The 18,916-nt window shown below is 42.1% G+C and overlaps 1 protein-coding gene across 1 annotated transcript in view; it reads left to right on the top strand.

The window, feature by feature from the left end:
- efcab6 (EF-hand calcium binding domain 6) overlaps nucleotides 1-18,710 on the top strand; it is a 74,787-nt gene extending 56,077 nt beyond the window's left edge. The window contains exons 22-31 of the mRNA XM_035995942.1: nucleotides 3,566-3,721; nucleotides 5,817-6,027; nucleotides 6,111-6,305; nucleotides 8,412-8,654; nucleotides 9,051-9,257; nucleotides 13,608-13,791; nucleotides 15,401-15,588; nucleotides 17,672-17,821; nucleotides 18,320-18,468; nucleotides 18,501-18,710. Of these exons, the coding sequence (XP_035851835.1) occupies nucleotides 3,566-3,721; nucleotides 5,817-6,027; nucleotides 6,111-6,305; nucleotides 8,412-8,654; nucleotides 9,051-9,257; nucleotides 13,608-13,791; nucleotides 15,401-15,588; nucleotides 17,672-17,821; nucleotides 18,320-18,442 (1,657 nt within the window). The 3' untranslated portion in view covers nucleotides 18,443-18,468; nucleotides 18,501-18,710. The remainder of the gene's footprint in view (nucleotides 1-3,565; nucleotides 3,722-5,816; nucleotides 6,028-6,110; nucleotides 6,306-8,411; nucleotides 8,655-9,050; nucleotides 9,258-13,607; nucleotides 13,792-15,400; nucleotides 15,589-17,671; nucleotides 17,822-18,319; nucleotides 18,469-18,500) is intronic.
- The last annotated feature ends 206 nt before the right edge of the window (nucleotides 18,711-18,916 follow it).

The raw sequence follows: 18,916 nt of genomic DNA on the forward strand, positions 1-18,916 counted from the left end.
TATCTCTAAGGATAATAATAGACGTTATGTCATGACCCTCGTTGTCTGATACCGACGCACGAGGCACTCACATGCACTCACGTGCACTCACATGAATGAATGAATGAAGACTTTATTTCAGACATATCAAAAATAAACAAAACAAAACATCAAAGAAATGTACAAATAAGTTAACAAACGAGCAAAACGTTCAATAAACTATAAGAAAAGTTAACCGATATAGACACGTCTGAAAAGCAGTAGGAAGAAGTATACACTTATTTAATCCTACCCCTTTTCTATAGCTCAGTAATGAATTATTATTGTTTTTATTTAGTTTTTATTTTTTCAGTATAACTTCCCTTCCTGACCCTTAGTACTGTGGAACGCTCCCATCTAACTATATATTGGTGTTTTGAACGTACAATCCATATACAGATATATATTGGCATTCATACATACACGTGCATACACACACATATACATACATACACATTTACATACATACACATACACTTCACACTAATATATTTACATACACATATTTACATACACTCACACATACATACTGTATAATATAATAACCCTAATATATTTGACCACATTTCTCTAACTTATAATATAAGTAAATTATTACCACATTTATATCTTATTTATATATATATATATATATATATAATAACAAACATACACATACCTCAATGAACACACATTGCAATTGTTGCTCAGACCATTCCACAATTTCACATCACTGATTGTAATGCACTGACTTTTTATAGTCGTGCGAACAGCTAGAACCTTGAAATTAAACTTATCCCTTAAATTATAAACCCCCCTCTCTCTATCAAAACATGCACATGCGGCCGAAAACAAAGAACGAGAAGCAGAATACAACGAACAGAGGGAGTGTGACTTCATTCTCTGCTCAGGACGCCATTACTCTACCATATCTTCATATAGAAAATGGTTGTTTGCTGCTATAATAATGTTTGGAATGTCGAGTACAGAAGAGGCAGGTGTCATGTTGGCTGGAAGGTGAGAGGGTGGTCAATGTTGTCATAAACTGGCCCTGAAAAGGAGGAAATCCTTGCAGGAGATTTACCTACTTGAAACAAACAGTTTGTTAAACTAAGGTTAACACTAACAATGGTGTGGGTGGATCAGTAATGAAAGCAGTGCGTAGATGTGTGTCGTGTCATGTGTGTTGTAGAGGTGTTAGAGGTGCAAAACCAAGAGCACGTAATCATCGGCGTGGGAAGTGCTGCTTTTTCTGTGGGCCTATTGTTTAACTGCAATGGGAATTAGAAATACATAAATAATATTGTTCATGTTTTTTCACATCTATGACACTGTGTGTCCTTGTTATGTACTCCTGCCTCTGTGCAGTATGTTTGTATAATATTCAGTCCCTCTGGTTGGGACAGCAACTTGAAAAAAGCAGAGTAGGGCTGTATGCCCGTTGCTTTAAGTCTTTAATAGTCTATATCCACGACGTTCCACTTCCGGGATTGCCACCGGAAATTCCGCTGGATGTTTCTCAATAAGGCCGGATATCCGTTACCTTGGGCTTTTTTTTGTGTTGGCATTTTAAACTCCGGAGGATTAATGAGGACTATGGTTAACTGCTCCTCCAGACAGCTAGCTAGACTATCTGTCCAATCTGAGTTTTCTGTTACATGACTAAAACTACTTATGAACGTACACATGTTCACCCAAAACAAGTTCCTTCCTGAGGCTATTTTGCAGAAGTGCCGTTGCTCCGTGCGGTGCTTAGCGCTGCCCAAGACAATTGTGATTGGTTTAAAGAAATGCCAATAAACCAGAGCATGTTTTTCTCCCATCCAGGAATGCTATGTGGACTAGCCAGACTCTCTTCTGCAGCGCTGTGGAGAAAGGTCTGACAATGCAAGACTAGGTCTTTAATTACTGTAACCTGGTTAAGTGGTTAAGTTCAAACCACATCATTTATTCCTACCTTCTAATCCAACCCACAGGAGCGTTTCATAAATTTCCAACCCTAGCGGTGGCAGGAAATACGACATTTTATCTAAAGCAGAGAAGGTTAACGGACGAAATTTTGAACACGTCTTTAAAGTTGTGAAACGGTTGCTGTTTGGTTATGTTTAGGCACAAAAACGAATCGGTTATGATTAGGCATTAAAGCTACTTGGTTAAGTTTAGAAAGAAAGATTTTGGTTTGGGTTCAAATCAGACGTTACTTTACCTCCGGTTAAGCATGTGATGCTGAATGTGACGTTCATTTACTTTTATTTTCAAACAGAAGTTGAACCCTGCTCTTCCATGGTAAGGTCCTGTGTTAGTTTGACCCATCCACCACTGATCAAATAGCTTAAGTTGGCTTTTCTATATCTGCTCTTCAAAAAAAACATTTACCATTGCCTGTTAATTCAGCAGTTGTAAGAATTCAAATGATTGCAGCAATGCAGTTTTTGATAACTGAGTTAGAGATGATTTCTTTAGATCTGCACATTGCATAAGCCTACATCATGGGTATGCAATGGCCGGGTTTATCAAATTTTCATGTGTTTTGACCTTTTGGGTTTCCGCCTTGTGTGAGGTTATTTGGCTGGTCTGTACGTCATTGTAACTGTATAATTCTCCATTCATCAGTGAAGTGAATGAGCTACACTGCAGATTGGAATCCCTCTTATCAGTGACAAACAGAGTGGCAGCTGTCTCATATGATATATATCACTCCCTCTTCCTCTCCTTGCAGTTCCCATTCGTTCTGTGCTTTTGACTGTCTAGACATACAGCATGTGGGTGTTCCAGATTTTCTGTCTGTTGTAGTGCAAAACGTTCTGAAATGAGTGTCAAATGCTGTTAATAACTATTAAGTATAAATGATCCCGGCCATTTAAATGAATGCAAAAACCATGAATGTTCCGCAGCATTTAGTATGAAAAACGTGGCTTATACTTGATGTACCTGAAACATACACAACATAACATTATAAAATGCATGCAGCCATAGCCATGCTGCTTTTAATGTTGAACATAAACGTTTCCTCAATGACTCAGACAGGATATATGCCCTAAAAACAACATATTTATAGGTTGATATGTACAGATTTTAGTTTTCTAAACAAGCAGTGCTCTGGAGTGTCAGTACAATTTACAAATATTATGCTGTAATATGAGCGTGGCTACTCTCCTGAATGAGCTCCGTACCCCAGGGGATTTAGATAAACAAACATTTAAGCACATGCTGTGATTATTATTAAGCCCATAAAAAAAATATTGTTCTTAATGAATATTGTGAATGCAATGCAACAAGGCTTATTACAGTAAATCCCACACATTTTCAAGTGTAGCTGTACGATAGGTATGTCATTGTATTAGTTATTAGTTTTGATTTACAGTATGAAAGCAACAGTTTAACAGTTGCTTTCAGAATCTGCATTAAACTTTCCAAATGTTTATGTTCTCATATTTGTTTTCTGATGATGTGAGTAAGCCAAGCATATTTTTCATTACGCTGTCTGTCTGAACAGAAATACTTGAGTGACGCTATGGAAGATTTGCAGCACAGGTTATAACACAAGCTCTTATTGTGCTGTCCACAGACAGACTGTGCAGGAGAACTACAAGGGGTTGAGCGACTCCCTGACTCACCTGGAAACGAGTAGAGATGGCACAGTGACAGTGGAGGAGCTGCTGAGCCTGTTACAAACCTACAGCTGCTCTGTCCGGAGAGAGCAGCTTGTAAATCACCTGCGCAGGTCAACTCCATCCTTTACTTTTCCCTGTGGAGACATACATTAAAGTAGTGGGCACAACTGGAGACACGTGCAAAACTCACACAGCAGCAGTTCATGTGGACCAAACTAGTTCGTTTTTCATCCCTTGGACACAGTTTTCAAAACTCTGCAGACTGTGGTTAGAGTTTTGCACATGTGGATTAAGTTGTAACCACTGTCGATTAGCAATTGAAAAAACTGGAAACTGTAAAGACAATCTTACCAAAGACCACAATGAAAAACATAGAATTGGGCCTGTGTATTTATTGGTATGCAGATAATCATTTGATCATTTGCACCATACAGATTATCATTTTCTTTATCATTTTCACCATCTTAGTTAACCCTTAGACACCCACCATACACGCATGTGTAATTAGCACTGTGTTTTAGTTAGGCGCCTATTAAAATGTTGAAGGTTTGTTAGATTGTATAAGGGGTTAGAACATTATGATTGAAGTATATGATGGCCATTGTCATGCGTATGTCTCATGATGTGTTGCAGCAATTTTGGGGTTGATATCATTTGTTACACAGATTTGGTGATGAATTGATCCATTTTTGCCCCCCCCCCCCACCCCCCCAAAAAAAATAAAAAAAAATAAAACCAAAAACAAAACAAAAAAAACCACACAAAATTGCAGAATTACTATATTATAGTGTATATTTATTTTAAGTTCTGATAACTTATACTGTCATATTTTGTGCAGAATTGTGTTCATTGTCTTTTGAAGATGTTGGAGGTGGTGATTGTGCAACTTAAAAAGTGTTTCCTGTTGTAATTGCAATAGTTAAATAACTGGATTCTCTTAAGTGTGTTTTTCAAATGTTCTAATGAAAGATTTGTGCAATTGAGAAATATAATTTTCTCTTTCACTTATGTTGTTATAATTATATATATATAAAAATGTGCCAACAATATATACAATCAGATATATAAAAAATGTAACAAGAGCAGAGAGCAGCAATAATATAAAATATTAAGAATAATATGCAAATAAAATACAGAATAAATATTCTAAATAGCACAATCCTTCATCACACAAATGTGAAAACACACTCAAGAGAATCTAATTATTACACTATAGCACTAAGAACAGAAAACACAAACCTGACCTTTCTGGCCTTCCTTGATGCAAAATCATCAATGATGTCATCGTATGAAATCTGCTCCCCTATTGAATGATTAATACTGACGGAAAGGCCAGTGAGCCGTTCCTGGGACATGGTTGACCTCAGGTATGACTTGATCAACTTTAGCTTTGAAAAGCTCCTCTCTGCTGGAGCCACAGTGACTGGCAGAGTAAGTGCAATCCTGACAGCAGTCCAAAAGTTGGGGTAGATCTCTGTTAGATCCTTATCATCCCCCGTTCCCCTCCTTGTCCGGACCGTTCCATTTGGGAGACCAAGCAACATAGGTGCCGACTTATTTTTTTCTCTGTGGGTACTCGCGAGCACACGCCCTTTAAAAATAAAAGTAGTCAGACACAAACACACAGGCCTATCAACTCGATAATAAAACCGTAAAGTCTTTCAACTCAGGATAGGATTGGAGATGACAAGTTTAACTGACACATAACCGTGATCAGCTTCGTGGGTGCTCAGTATTAGCGGAGCACCAACGGTATCCGCGCCTATGCCCAGCAACCCGTTCAACACAGAGGTGAACTGCCCCCCGCTCCTCCCTCCCCTTTCCCCTTCTCACACAGCCTCTCTGTGCAGTGTGCACGGCACCTTCTCAGCAAGCAGGGGCGCCAATTTGCCAATTCCCCACACGGTGAAATGATAGATAATACAGTAAAACCGCTTCGAGGATCTTCCTTTTTAAGTGCTCGAACCTCCCCCCCCCCCCATGTGTCATGAAAAAAATGCTGCCCCGGGTGGCTGCCCACTTCGCCTGTGCCAAAAACCGCTACTGCCTGTGTGTGTAATGTGTGTTACTAACAACAGAGTGAAACATGTTTAATGTCCCTTGCGGGATTAATAAAGTATGTTAAATAAAAAAAATAAAAAAAAATCTGCACTTGTTAGTTTAATTCATTCATTGTGAAACCAACTTGTTTGTGTGTCTCTATAGGCTTGAGGTTCCCATGGATGATAACGGTGAGAGGCTATCTTACATGGACTTCCTGTCTGAGTTTGACCCTAAAGCAGAGAAGAGGTGTGAGCGTCCTCCTGCTTCTCCTGATGCTGTATGCCAGATAGAGTCTTTGGACAGCCTCAGTCCAGGCCTGGCTCTGGCTAGGATGCAAGAACTAGTAACTGCGTCAGCACCTCATCTGTATAAGGTGAAGCTTACAACATGCTTCATTTTTCTTTGTCACCGGTTTCTCAGCTGATCACTTTTCGTGTGTCTCTTTCTGTCCTCCAGGCATTCTTGGCCTTTGACCAGAGTGGGACAGGGACAGTCAAAGCTCTGGAATTTCGCCAGGTGCTGGAGAACTTTTGTGCCCGTCTGTCAGACAAACAGTACAGATACATGCTGAGCCAACTGCAGCTGGACCGTGAGAACTGCACTGTTAACTGGAAGGATTTCCTCAACAAGTTTCAGTCACCGAGCCCACTGGTAAGAGAAGCTGTTTCCGGAGATACTTAAAGTGCCCATATTATGAAAAAAAAAATCACTTTTTCTGGGATTTGGGGTGTTATTTTGTGTCTCTGGTGCTTCCACACACATACAAACTTGAAAAAAAACATCCATGCTGTTTAGAGTGAGATACAGTTTCTGTATGTAACCTGCCTTCAGTCTCTGGGTGAGCTGTTCAAAATCTGCACGGCTTTCTACGAGGGGGCTTAGCGCTAGCATGCTAGCGCTAAGCCCCCTCGTTCTCAATGGCAAAACACTGCTACAACACACACAAGTTCACCATAATCTACAAAAGAACTACTTACATGTCCCTGTTCGGCAGGTATTCCACGCAAAGTTGGAAGTACGCCCTCGTTTAGAAGAAGTCTCCCGGCTAATCCTGCCTTGTACTGACTGAAGTTAGAGAAACAGCTAGCTAATGTGATCTTACCTAGTTTCCGGTTAGCTACGGTAGCATAATGAGGGTCCCTACATGTAAACCAAAGCATTGAGAACTTTGTAAGTGTACAGACAGTTTATTATTTTATTTATTATTATTTGTATATTATTATTCATATACAGGCAGGCACCATCTTGGGAAAACAGTCACGACCAGTCGAACGACAAATGTCCTGCTCGAGCTATGTTACTGGTTACTGGTTGCACGCCGTTCGTGGTTCGACTGGTCATGACTGTTTTCCCAAGATGGCGCCTGGCTGTATACGCGAAGGTAATGTCTTTATAATCTATATTTTTAATAAACTGTCTGTACACTTACAAAGTTCTCAATGCTTCGGTTTACATTTAGGGACCCTCATTATGCTACCGTTGAAGTATGGTGCTATTTTGAGCCTTGCTAGTGGTATAAAATAGCGATTTCTTTTTACTCTACCAGTGCCCCGAAAGCCTAGCGTGAAGCTAATCAGCGATTCGTACTAGCTTGTTTCAAGCCAGAGACACATTTGATTAGCATGAAAACATATCCCAGAGAACAGTCGACTCGGTACACGTATTTTTAACCCCTAGGTTCATTTTGCGCCGGAATTGTCCTTTAATGTGGACACGGGATGCATTCCCGTTCTCACTGCTATGAGAGTGTGGACACGTGGCTTAGACCACCTCCAAATGTGGTTTTAAAGATCGGCTCTCAGTGCGTCCTCAAAGCGTCCTGAGAGTGTTTTCACCTGTACTTAGAGCTGTCCACTTGTGATCCGATCACTCAGATCGGATTTTAATAGCAGGTGGAAACAGGGTCTTAGTCTTGTTATGCTAAGCTAGGCTAATCACATCCTGACTCCAGCTTTGTACTCAACACAGACATGGCAGTGAGATTTGTTTTCTCATCTTATCCTTAGGACGTTTTCACACCTATAGTTTGTTTGCTTTGGCTGCAGTCTGTTTGAAACACTGAAGCCGCTACAGTACTGATCCGCCGCATCGCAGATTGCAAAGCACAGCTGATTACAGGAGACATTTAGCTCAGACTACTGGAGTACACATACAGTACCTGGTGCGGTTCGAGGTTGGAAAGTCCGTTTTGGTGCCCAGAGGGAAAATATGGCATTTTAAAAGTAGCCTACATTTACGGTAGCTAGCTAACAGTAGACTACAGAGAAAGTGTGATATTTTTACGTCCGTTTCAGAGCGACAGAGGGAAAATATTTCAGTCGACACATTAAGTGGAACCGAAATTCCTACCGTTTGCGTAGGAACCCAACCCTATTCTTTGGTGAGCTTGCATAACTGCAAAACTTGCCGGATCAAATGTATACAATGTAACAAAAATATAAACCTTGGTCCGGACCTTGGTTTTGGACTTTCAGGTGGGAAAGCCCCCAAGCCCCCCCAAGGGGGAAAACCAACTCTATTCGCGCAATTCAACCAAACTAAACAAGGCAGGTGTGAAAGCACCCTTAGAAGGCAAGCAAATGAGTGTATATGTTGACCTTTTCTGTTAGTTGTATGTTGTGCCTCCCTGTATGCCTCATATAGTGTGTGTGTGTGTGTGTGTGTGTGTGTGTGTGTGTGTGTGTGTGTGTGTGTGTGTGTGTTTGTGCGTGCATGCGTGTGTGTGTGTGTTGTATGCTACTGTTTATAATGATGTAGACGTCAGAGAGGTGCCCGAGTAAGACCTGGGAACCACGGACTAAAACCGATAGATCGCCTATCCAGACCGAGACCTCTGAAGGCACCGAGCCTCTGCAGCAGATCCAGGAAGTCGTCTCCGGTGACCTGTATGAAATCACCAAAGAGCTCATGGATCTGGACCCCTCCAACAGCACTACAATCACTAAAGGGCAGTTCAGACAGCTTTGTGATCACCACTGCCCGAGACTCACAAAGGATCAGGTGAAGCCAGAGAAACTGTTTGCTTGTATTCCAGTCCGTGATAATTCAGAGAATTCTAGCCACGCAAGAGAACAAGCACATTTCCAACAACTCTTCCAGTACTTTCAAGCTGAAACAACACATAGTGGCATCCGTCCATGGTTACAAATGAGGAAATGAGTCTGTGAGGGAACGAGTCTTTCGGTGCATTTGCCAGTACCATTCGTTTTAGTCTGATATGTTTTCTTTAATTATCAAAATCTAATTTATCTTTGCTGATAATTATTGACTGCGTGAGGAAGTTAGTCATCTGTAAAGCCAATTTACTGTGCTGTTTGTAGCTCGCTTTGGGGTCCTAGTCCCCCCCCCCCAGTGCCAATGATTGTGTGTGTGTGTGTGTTTCCTTTTGCTTCTCAGTTTGAGTGTGTGTGGAGTCAGATGCCTGTGAATGAGCAGAAGAAGCTGCAGTACAGAGAGTTTCTGAAGCGTTTTGGTGCGCTGAGCAGGACAGAAGCAGGGGCTCCCGCCAACAATGTCCCATCGCCTTCGTCTGAGCCCAGACAAACAGCCTCAGCAACAACATTTTGCCCGGAGACTGTAGGTGCCATTCTGCAACGCACTAAGGTACAGCACATGACAGGATAGAATATCCAGAAGACTGAAGACTGCACACTAATAACCTCCCTCATTCTCTTTTACTTATTTCCCCATCAAATACACTGCTCTGTGCACTTACAAACCCTTGGACACTTCATCACAGTATCCCTGCTGCTCCTCTCTGCTCTGTGCACTCTTCAGATTTGTGTGAGTGTGTGCCATCTACAAAAGCACACAGAGCAAGAAAGGTAGGATTTGGAAAATTAGTCAAACTGAATGAGAAAGGTTATCTTTGCGCACCTATGCGGATAATAGCAGACACAGAAATAAAGGTTTGAGCAGAGGATAGATTTTGCTAGCTCAAAAATTTGTCTTTCCAATTTCCCTGCCAAATATAAATCATGTGTTTCCAAACATGTTTTTTTCCGTGATGAAAATATCTCACTGCCGGCTTTGAATTGAGTTTCAAATATAATGCCATAGCGAAAATGCATTTAATCAACGGTGCCTGTGTCAGACCGACATAAAAAGAGCCGCGGTAGCACGGGGTGACGAGCAGTCAGTTGAAACAACTCAGATACAGAGAGAGGAGACGAGAAGACGGGGAAGCCCGTCTACAAACCGATCCGTTACAACTGTCGGGAGACGTAGCTCAAGTATGTGATGACGACAGGACGTAGTTTTGTCACGTGTACTTCTTTGGTAGGGTTGGGTACCGTTTGGATTTTTACGATTCCGATGCCGAACCGGTACTTTTAAAACGATTCCGATTCCTAAACCGATTCTTGAAAAACTGAAAAATGACATCAAAGAAAGGCTCTTTTGTAGTGTGTCGCCGCATGTTTCCATACATTCGACGTGCTTCCCCCTTTGCACGTAATCGTTTTGAAACATTTGTTGCCTTTTGCGATGTCGGAATCCTTGGCTGTGAAATACAGCCACACTTTTGACTGCTTGGCTTTAGGCATTTTAAATGCACTAAAAGCTAGCTAGCTAACGATAGACTAGCAGAGCAAGTGTAATATGTTTACTAGCGATCACGTGCAGTGAATTGTTAATATGCTTTTACATGCGTTTTGGTGAGCCCAGAGGGAAAATATGGCATTTTAAAAGTAGCCTACATTTACGGTAGCTAGCTAACGGTAGACTGCAGAGAAAGGGTTATATTTTTACGTCCGTTTTGGAGCGACAGAGGGAATATATTTCAGTCGACACATTAAGTGGAACCGAAATGAGGAACTGAAATTCCTACCGGTTGCATAGGAACCCAACCCTATTCTTTGGTGCGCTTGCATAACTGCAAAACTTGCCGGATCAAATGTATACAATGTAACAAAAACATAAACCTTGGTCCGGACCTTGGTTTTGGACTTTCAGGTGGGAAAGCCCCCTTAGACCCTGTTTCCACCTGGTATTAAAGTCTGATCTGAGTGCGTGTGTTCCCACCCGGCAGTGGAGTGTGTCTCAAAAAGATGTTTTTTTCCATGATCAAAATGTCTCACTGCTTGCTTTATATTGAGTCTCAAATATAATGCCATAATGCTGTAGCAAAAATGGATTCAATCAGCGGCGCCTGTGTCAGACCAATCACACACCCTCTGTGTATGTTGCTAGCTACAGCTAATGTTTGTACAGTCGGGACATTAGCTGTTCGGGGCAGATTCCCACAGACTGCAAAGACACTCCATCTGTCAATTTTTTGCAATTAACATGAGGTGAACATTTGCTTTATATGTACAAAGAGAGGCGAGAACCAGTAACTGGTTTGCCATCTAATATTTCTTCAGAAACTTCTTTTGGAGAAAGGCTTATATTTTAGAGATATTTGACATTTCCAGAACGTCCGCCATGTTTTAATAGTTTATAAATTGAAAGCAAAGAGCAGTTACAGTTGAGCGGGGCGTGTGTATGTCTGAGACACACTATGTACACGCCAAATACACAGAGCAAAGTGCATGTCCTTTATCGACACCTTTTGTCCGGTATGTATGTATGTGAAGTGTTGGTGTTTAGAGAAATTTCATTCACTGCACAGCCTACTTGAAATAAGCAGATGCCTGTTCAGTCTTGCCAGACTTCAAGCACCAATTTGAAATTGTGGGTGGATCAAGGCTGTAGAAACAGCATGAACCACATGTTCACCTCAGAAACGTATTACATGTGTAAATAATGTACTGTCTTGATTTCAAACCAGAGTTTTCATCTTTGCAGGTGATTCCTAAACTCATCTTTTTTTTTTTTTAAATGGCAATGTAACCAAATCAACACCACTCAGGCATGAAAAAAATCTAAAAAAAAACAAAACAATTCTGCCTTACTTTTACATCTGTAGTCAGGTAACCAAACAAACTGTATGAAATACCTTAAACTTGAAGTTGATAAAAATCTTAACCTCATGTTCGTAACCTCATGTGCGTAATGCAAAGTTTATTAACACATAAGCTTACAGCATACGACTTGCTCTCGTCGTTCACAAACCGAGGCTGCAGGCCGTGATTGCAGGCCTGCACCAGTGGTGGAAGAAGTATTCAGATCCTTTACTTAACTAAAAGTACTAATACCACACTGTAAAAAATACTCAATTACAAGTAAAAATCCTGCATTGAAAATGTATGTAAGTATCATCAGGAAAGTGTACTTAAAGTATAAAAAGTAAAAGTACTCAATGCAGAAAAATCCTCTCATTTTAGAAACTGGAAAAGATCCAAACAGTTCTGTCAATCAACTCAGTGTTTAATGGTCTAATCATTTCAGCTGGACTTGTAGCTGTTATATTGTTGGCTAGTTTAATTTATAATAAAACATCAGATTTTATAAACTACATGTGTTTTTTGTGCAAAAATCTTAATGTGTAAAGTAACCAGTAACTAAAGCTGTCAGATGAATGTAGTGGAATAAAAAGTATAATATCTCTCTGAAATGTAGCGGAGTAGAAGTAGAAAGTGGCATGAAAAGACTCAAGTAAAGTACAAGTACCTCAACATTTGTACTTTAGTACAGTACTTGAGTAAATGTACTTAGTTACATTCCACCACTGATAGACAGGGCGTTGGAATCAGCAGCTTGGTGCAAACTATTCTTAAAGTGCTCATATTATGCTTTTTGGCATTTTCCCTTCGCTTTATTGTGTCATATATCTTTTTTGTGCACGTTACAGGTTTACAAAGTGAAAAAGCCCAAAGTTCCCCCCAAAGGGACTTACCATCTCCAACAGAAAACACTGTTCACAAACTGCTCCAAACAGCTCTATTGTAGTCCAGCCTTTACTTCAGAGACAAACGTGGTCACTTTGGAACACACGTTATAATGCTCACCTAGCTGCTAGCATGGCACGCCATCATACTCTGCTTCTGACTGGCTAGTAGTCCTTACCTAGATACTGTCAGGGCACGCCCTCATACTCTGCTTCTGACTGGCTAGTAGTCCTTACCTAGGTACTGTCAGGGCATGCCCTCATACTCTGCTTCTGACTGGCTAGTAGTCCTTACCTAGGTACTACCATAGACTGTATATAAAATGGACCAGCAGGTCCCGTGTCTCTGGACGGAGACCAGTGAAGGCCTTTAGAAGCACTTTTCCGGTGATAGCTGAGCGTTACTGAGCAGCCTCCAACTGAGAGATCATTCCCAATCTTGCAGAGACGGAGAGCGTAGATATATGTAAGGAGATAACATACTGCTAACTAAAAGTTAGTTAACATTAGTAATTAAACTTAAACAGCTAATGTAAGTCCAAACTGGCTGCGTGCTTCTCCTGTACTATACGGTAATTCCTCTACTATGAGACAGTAAGTTCCGTGGTTACGACACAATCGTTAGCCAATTTTTACAAAAACGTCTGCTACGGATCCATAACGTGAGCTACAAGGTAATGGAGCCTTTTATACATTGTCGTGTTTCTTTAGAAATAAACAATGGACAAAAAAAGTCTTTAAACTCTTCAGATGTAAAGTTATTCGCTGTCAAAGTGACGTCAGAATGAATGGGAGTCAATGGGATGCTAACGGCGGGTGATCGTTTGGTAGCATCAAAATGACGCCATAGGAGGTTCAAGTTCCGAAGCGAAGCTTACCCGCTTGGGTACTGCGCATGTGCGACTCCCAACAAAGATGGAACAGAAGTGAGATGTCTCACTCTGTAGCTAAAACAGAGAGCTCAACACACAGGGTGAAAAGAGGAGCTGTAGCAATGTGCAGTACAACAAATATATGGTGTTTTTTGAAAATTAAACCACATAAACCTATTCTGGTACAACCTCTAAATACAAGTATGAACTGAAAATGAGCAGAATATGAGCACTTTAAATAACTTAAGATGAGACTTTTCTTCAGTGTAGTTGTGCAGCCCTACTCCTCACCTCCTCTCATTCCTCTCCCAGTCTGCCCCCCAGTGCACCTTCAGGCGTCCTGCCTCAGTGGGGAGGCCGGGAACAGGAAGCCCATTGGGCAGCACGGAGAGGAGGCTGCGTGGGGCCGTGCTGCGCTGCTGGAAAGAGATCCAGAGGAACTGTACCGAGGAAGATCCTCAGCAAGAGGGACACATCAGCACCACCTCCTTCCTGGGTGAGCAGCAAACCACAGACAATCATATAGTCATGTGAAAAAATTAGGACACCCTATGAAAACGTGTGTTTTTTAACATATTTAGACATATGGATATTTAATATCAATTTTAACAATACTGAGAGATTCAAGTAATATAACTAAACAAGTAAAACTGAAGAAAATACTTTTTAAAACTTTCTGTAAAATGTAATAAAATAAACATGCAATTTCTGCTGAGGAATAAATTAGGACGCCCCCACATTTTGTCCCACTTAAAATGGCTGAAATCACACACAGGTGTATCACATCAGGTGCACATGATTAGAACATTGTTACTCAGCATTTTGAAGGAGGCTTGCCCTATTTAAACCTCAGACATTCAGTTTGGTGTGCTCCTGACTGTTGACGTGAGAGTGAACACCATGGTGAGATCCAAAGACCTGTCTGAGGCCTTCAGAAAGAAGATTGTTGCAGCTTATGAGTCTGGTAAGGGATTTAAAAAGATCTCAAAAGAGTTTGAAATCAGCCATTCCACTGTCCGGAAATTAGTGTACAAGTGGAGGACATTCAAACTTTCAACTGCCAACATGCCCAGGTCTGGCCGTCCAAGCAAGTTCACCCCGAGAGCAGACCGCAAGATGCTAAAAGAAGTCTCCAAAACCCCTAAAATGTCATCACGGGACCTACAGCAGGCTCTGGCGACTGTTGATGTGAAAGTGCATGCCTCTACAATCAGAAAGAGACTGCACAAGTTTAATCTTCACGGCAGGTGTGCAAGGAGGAAACCTTTACTCTCCAAGAGAAACACTAAGGCCAGACTGACGTTTGCCAGAGAGAACGTAGACAAAGAACAGGACTTCTGGAATAATGTTCTTTGGACAGATGAGTCTAAAATTTAATTATTTGGACACCAGAACAGAGGACATGTTTGGCGCACACCGAATACAGCGTTCCAGGAAAAGTGGTTTGGGGATGCTTTGCTGCAGCAGGACCTAGCCCCCTCACCATCATAGAATCCATCATGAATTCTACAGTGTATCAGAGGGTGCTTGAGCAACATGTGAGACCATCTGTAAGAAAATGAAAGCTGAAGCGGAACTGGACCCTGCAACATGACAATGACCCTAAACAGACCAGTAAATCCACCAAGGACTGGCTGAAAACTAAGAAATGGAGAGTCCTGGAATGGCCCAGTCAAAGCCCAGATCTTAATCCCATTGAGATGCTGTGGGGTGACTTGAAACGGGCTGTACATGCAAGAAACCCCTCAAACATCACACAGGTTAAAGCATTCTGCATTGAGGAGTGGGGTTATTTCAGCCAAAGGGGGTAACACTAGGTATTAGGGGGTAGGGTGTCCTAACTTTTTCCTCAGTTAGAATATGCATTTATGTTGATGTCTTTTGTTTAATGAGTAAAACAATGTTATTTTTTGCTGTTTACCTGCAATTAGATCACTTTCTTTTCCAGAGATAAATAAAACAAGATTAGACATATCGATATGTGAACATTTCTTAATGAATAACTGAATATTTAATGGGGTGTCTTAATTTTTTCACATGACTGTATATGACCCTGAGCTATTCCTTCTACCTGCTACATGCTCAGGACTGACTGTGTGTTGCAGAGATCCTCCAATCTCTCGGCATCAGTATGACTCAGGAGCAGTTTGAGCATCTGGCTGAGAAGTTTGACATCACCAGTAATGGTTGCGTTTCATATCACGACTTCCTTCGTCACTTCCTCTTGAACCTAAAACCAGCAGAGACCAAGACGGCATATGAGCGACGTAGACTCCCTCTTCCTATTACACCGGTAAAAAAACCAACTGTTATACTGCAATTCTATGTCTGCATGTATTAAGCTCTTAAATGTGTCTCCAACCCATCTAATATTGAGCTATGACTACATTTGTATCTCCTCCACTTTGTTTACATGGTGCAATAAAATGCAAATTGCAAATGACTTAACCCTCTGAGGACAAACGACGCACTGGCTAGTCCAAGCAATGTTTGACAACACTCCTACTCAAAAAAATGTCATTTTAGACATTTATTTACTATTTTATTTATATTTGTAGGTAGGTATGTTTTCATGAGATTTGAGAAATATTTCTGCTTTAGCGCCAAATTATCTCTTTTATCTCTTGCTCTGGAACAATTTTGGGTGTCACTATACACAAAGCTGAGTTTGTTCTGAGCATTTTGATATGACACACATGGGGATAATTTATTTATTTATTTTTTTTATTTAACCTTTATCTATCCAGGTAAGTCGATTGAGAACAACTTCTCATTTGCAACGACGACCTGTCACATCCACACAGTTCCACATTCCTACCTGGAAGCTGCCCAGTACTACCACAGTCTGATCTGCTGGCCGCTGAGCAGCTCCACTGGAGCGGTTGGGGTTAAGGGCCTTGCTCAAGGGCACCTCAGTGGTGGTGATGAGGGAGGGACAAGCGCTGCTCTTTCACTTTCCTCACCCAGATTTTATCCTGTCAGTCTGGGGGATTGAACCGGCGACCTCCCGGTCCCAAGCTCGCCACCACTGCCCACTGATATATGCTGATATATGCTTATCAATATAATATACTTTATTGTCCTCTTGGGGAAACTTTTCTTGGACTCCGGAGCTGGCAACTTTAGCTGCACTTACAATAAAGAATCCACATGGAAACCAAGTGCAAAACAATGAGAGCCACAGGCCACAAAAATTGCACACTACATAAACAAAACACCGTGATACTATTGCACAATGCATACAGCCTCAGAAAGCATTATTATTTAACATATTGATTGATGTTGGCACATATGAGTATTTAAATAAACGGTTCAGTCTGCATTTGGGGACTCTGTATCGTCTGCCGGATGGTAAGAGCTCATCTTCGGGGTGGAGGATGCTGATTGGCTGAAGGGAGATGTTCCCCACTCCTCCCCGTCACCTTCATGGCAGACTGTACCAGACGAGCGGGTTGAGATTTTAGTATGCATGTTAGCAATTTGGAAATGTACTTTTCCCTCATGTATCCAGTCATCACAGTTGGAGTTAATGTGAAATTGGGACACGGGGTATGTACTTTCAGCTACACATGCCCATGCTGAGCAGCACATTTCAAATTAACTCTGCAGTCCCTCTCCTTTCCTCTGTTTAACATCTGATGTATTGTACTTTTATTGGCTGCAAGTTTAAATTGGGTTATAAGTAAGTGCGTGTGTGCGTGTGTGTGTGTGTGTGTGTGTGTGTGTGTGTGTGTGTGTGTGTGTGTGTGTGCGCGTGTGTGTGTGGGGGGGGGAGGGGGGGTGATGCCGGGTTGCCAGATTGTGTAAACTCAGCGGGGACCTCCCACCCTCAGGCTCTCGACTATCGCCTCCCATGACAAGCAAACTGGGCAAGTTTGGTGAGTTTGCGGAGCTTTTCTGGCATGGGGAGGTGTATATGAAGCTTTGAACAATGACACACGGGTGGGCACGCTCTTAAAAGACTCCCGCTGAGCCACTGAGCTGAGCCCCCAAGCTTTAATGGAGCGTGTGGGTGAGGGCCCTAATCTGGCAACCCATGAGCTGCAAGCTTCCAAACCAACTTTGGAATCACAAAGACCTGCATTGTCTTGACTGAACCCACCACCATCTGTGTAAAATTGTCCCCCCCCTGCATCTTATCTGATTCTATAGCGTGTCTCTACACGAGTTTACAGACAAAACCCTTTTTTTTATCTGATCATAGAACAAACAACACTTTGTTCTGCGTCTCAGCTTGTGAAGAAATTAAATAGTAGCGCTAATTTGGGCTCTCACCTTTTTATTTGTTTTTTTCTTTCTTTCTGGTTGTTCGTGACTTCCTGTCTGGGCCTTGTACCCTGCCTGATGGGATAACTGCACGGTCTGGTCCGGTTCAGGCCAGCCAGGGTGTTCTGAGCAGAGATTGCGTGGAGGTCATGCTGAGGATGCACGATGTCGTTCGCTCCTCCTGGACCGCCATCAGACGCTGCTTCCTGTCGTGTGACCGCAGCCGCACGGGAAGTGTCTCGGTGCAGGACTTTAGGCAGGTGAGGTCGGTTACAGTCCCCCCCCCCCCTTCCCCGCAGAGCTCCACCTGCAAAACACTCAGAGACAAACTGGTTCTTCATGAATTATTGATGCGATCGCTTCACTTGTGTGTCTTCTATCAAAATGTCTGTAGAAGAACGATGGAGGGTGACTGGAAATCCATGGTGCTCAAGACACACACACACACACACACACACACACACCACTTGACAGCCAATCAGTAATTTTAATTGCTCAATTAAGCTGAAGGTTGAAACAAGACGGCTCTGACATTTTGGCCCAGGAGAGCAGCAGCTGACACTCCTGTTTTATTGTCCCTGCCATTTACCTGCTGTACATTTCACAGACGGCAATGCTCCCTGGGCTAATCGATAGAAACAATTAGCAACCTGTTCTGGGATGACGTCTCCTAAACCCCAACCCGAAACACTAGGACACACACAAATGTTCACACGTAGGCACTCCAACTCCAACTTTTGCCGCTGTTGCCCATGCAGGTGCTGCGCCACTTCAGCGTCAGACTGTCAGAGGAGGAGTTCTTCCACCTCAGCTCTTATTTGGATGCCAACACCGCAGGAAGGATCTGCTACAACAACTTCCTGTGGGCCTTTCTTCGCTGACCTTCATTCAGATGCCTACTGCCGCTTCAGCAAGCGTGGTTGAGTTGCCAACTGCCCCGAGGCCCCAGACGCTCAGGGACCCCAGGTTTAGTGTTTGGCAATAACTTTGTAATTTGGTTAATTGCAATTTGTTATATGGTAATTATACACTGTAGAAAGCAAAATAGAACCTGAAATGGTGAGCAGCTCACTCCGCATTTTACCTAATCTTAAAGCTCCATTGTGTAACGTTTTGAGTTGATTCTTAGCAGAAACCCCTTTGTTCTTTCACAAATATGTGCTCATTCATGTGTAATTACTTCCACCAACTAATGAGAGTATTCTCGTACGCGTAGAATCTGCCATTCAGAATCATTCAGAATACATACGAGCGAGTCGCTCGAATGGCAGTCGCCATGTAGCACCTCCATCTTTAAAATACATTAGCCAAAGAGGGACATACCTCCGCCTTTCGCACTTTTACACTCAGTGGCA

Source organism: Sander lucioperca, chromosome 20, assembly GCF_008315115.2.
Source record: "Sander lucioperca isolate FBNREF2018 chromosome 20, SLUC_FBN_1.2, whole genome shotgun sequence".
Lineage (NCBI taxonomy): Eukaryota > Metazoa > Chordata > Actinopteri > Perciformes > Percidae > Sander > Sander lucioperca.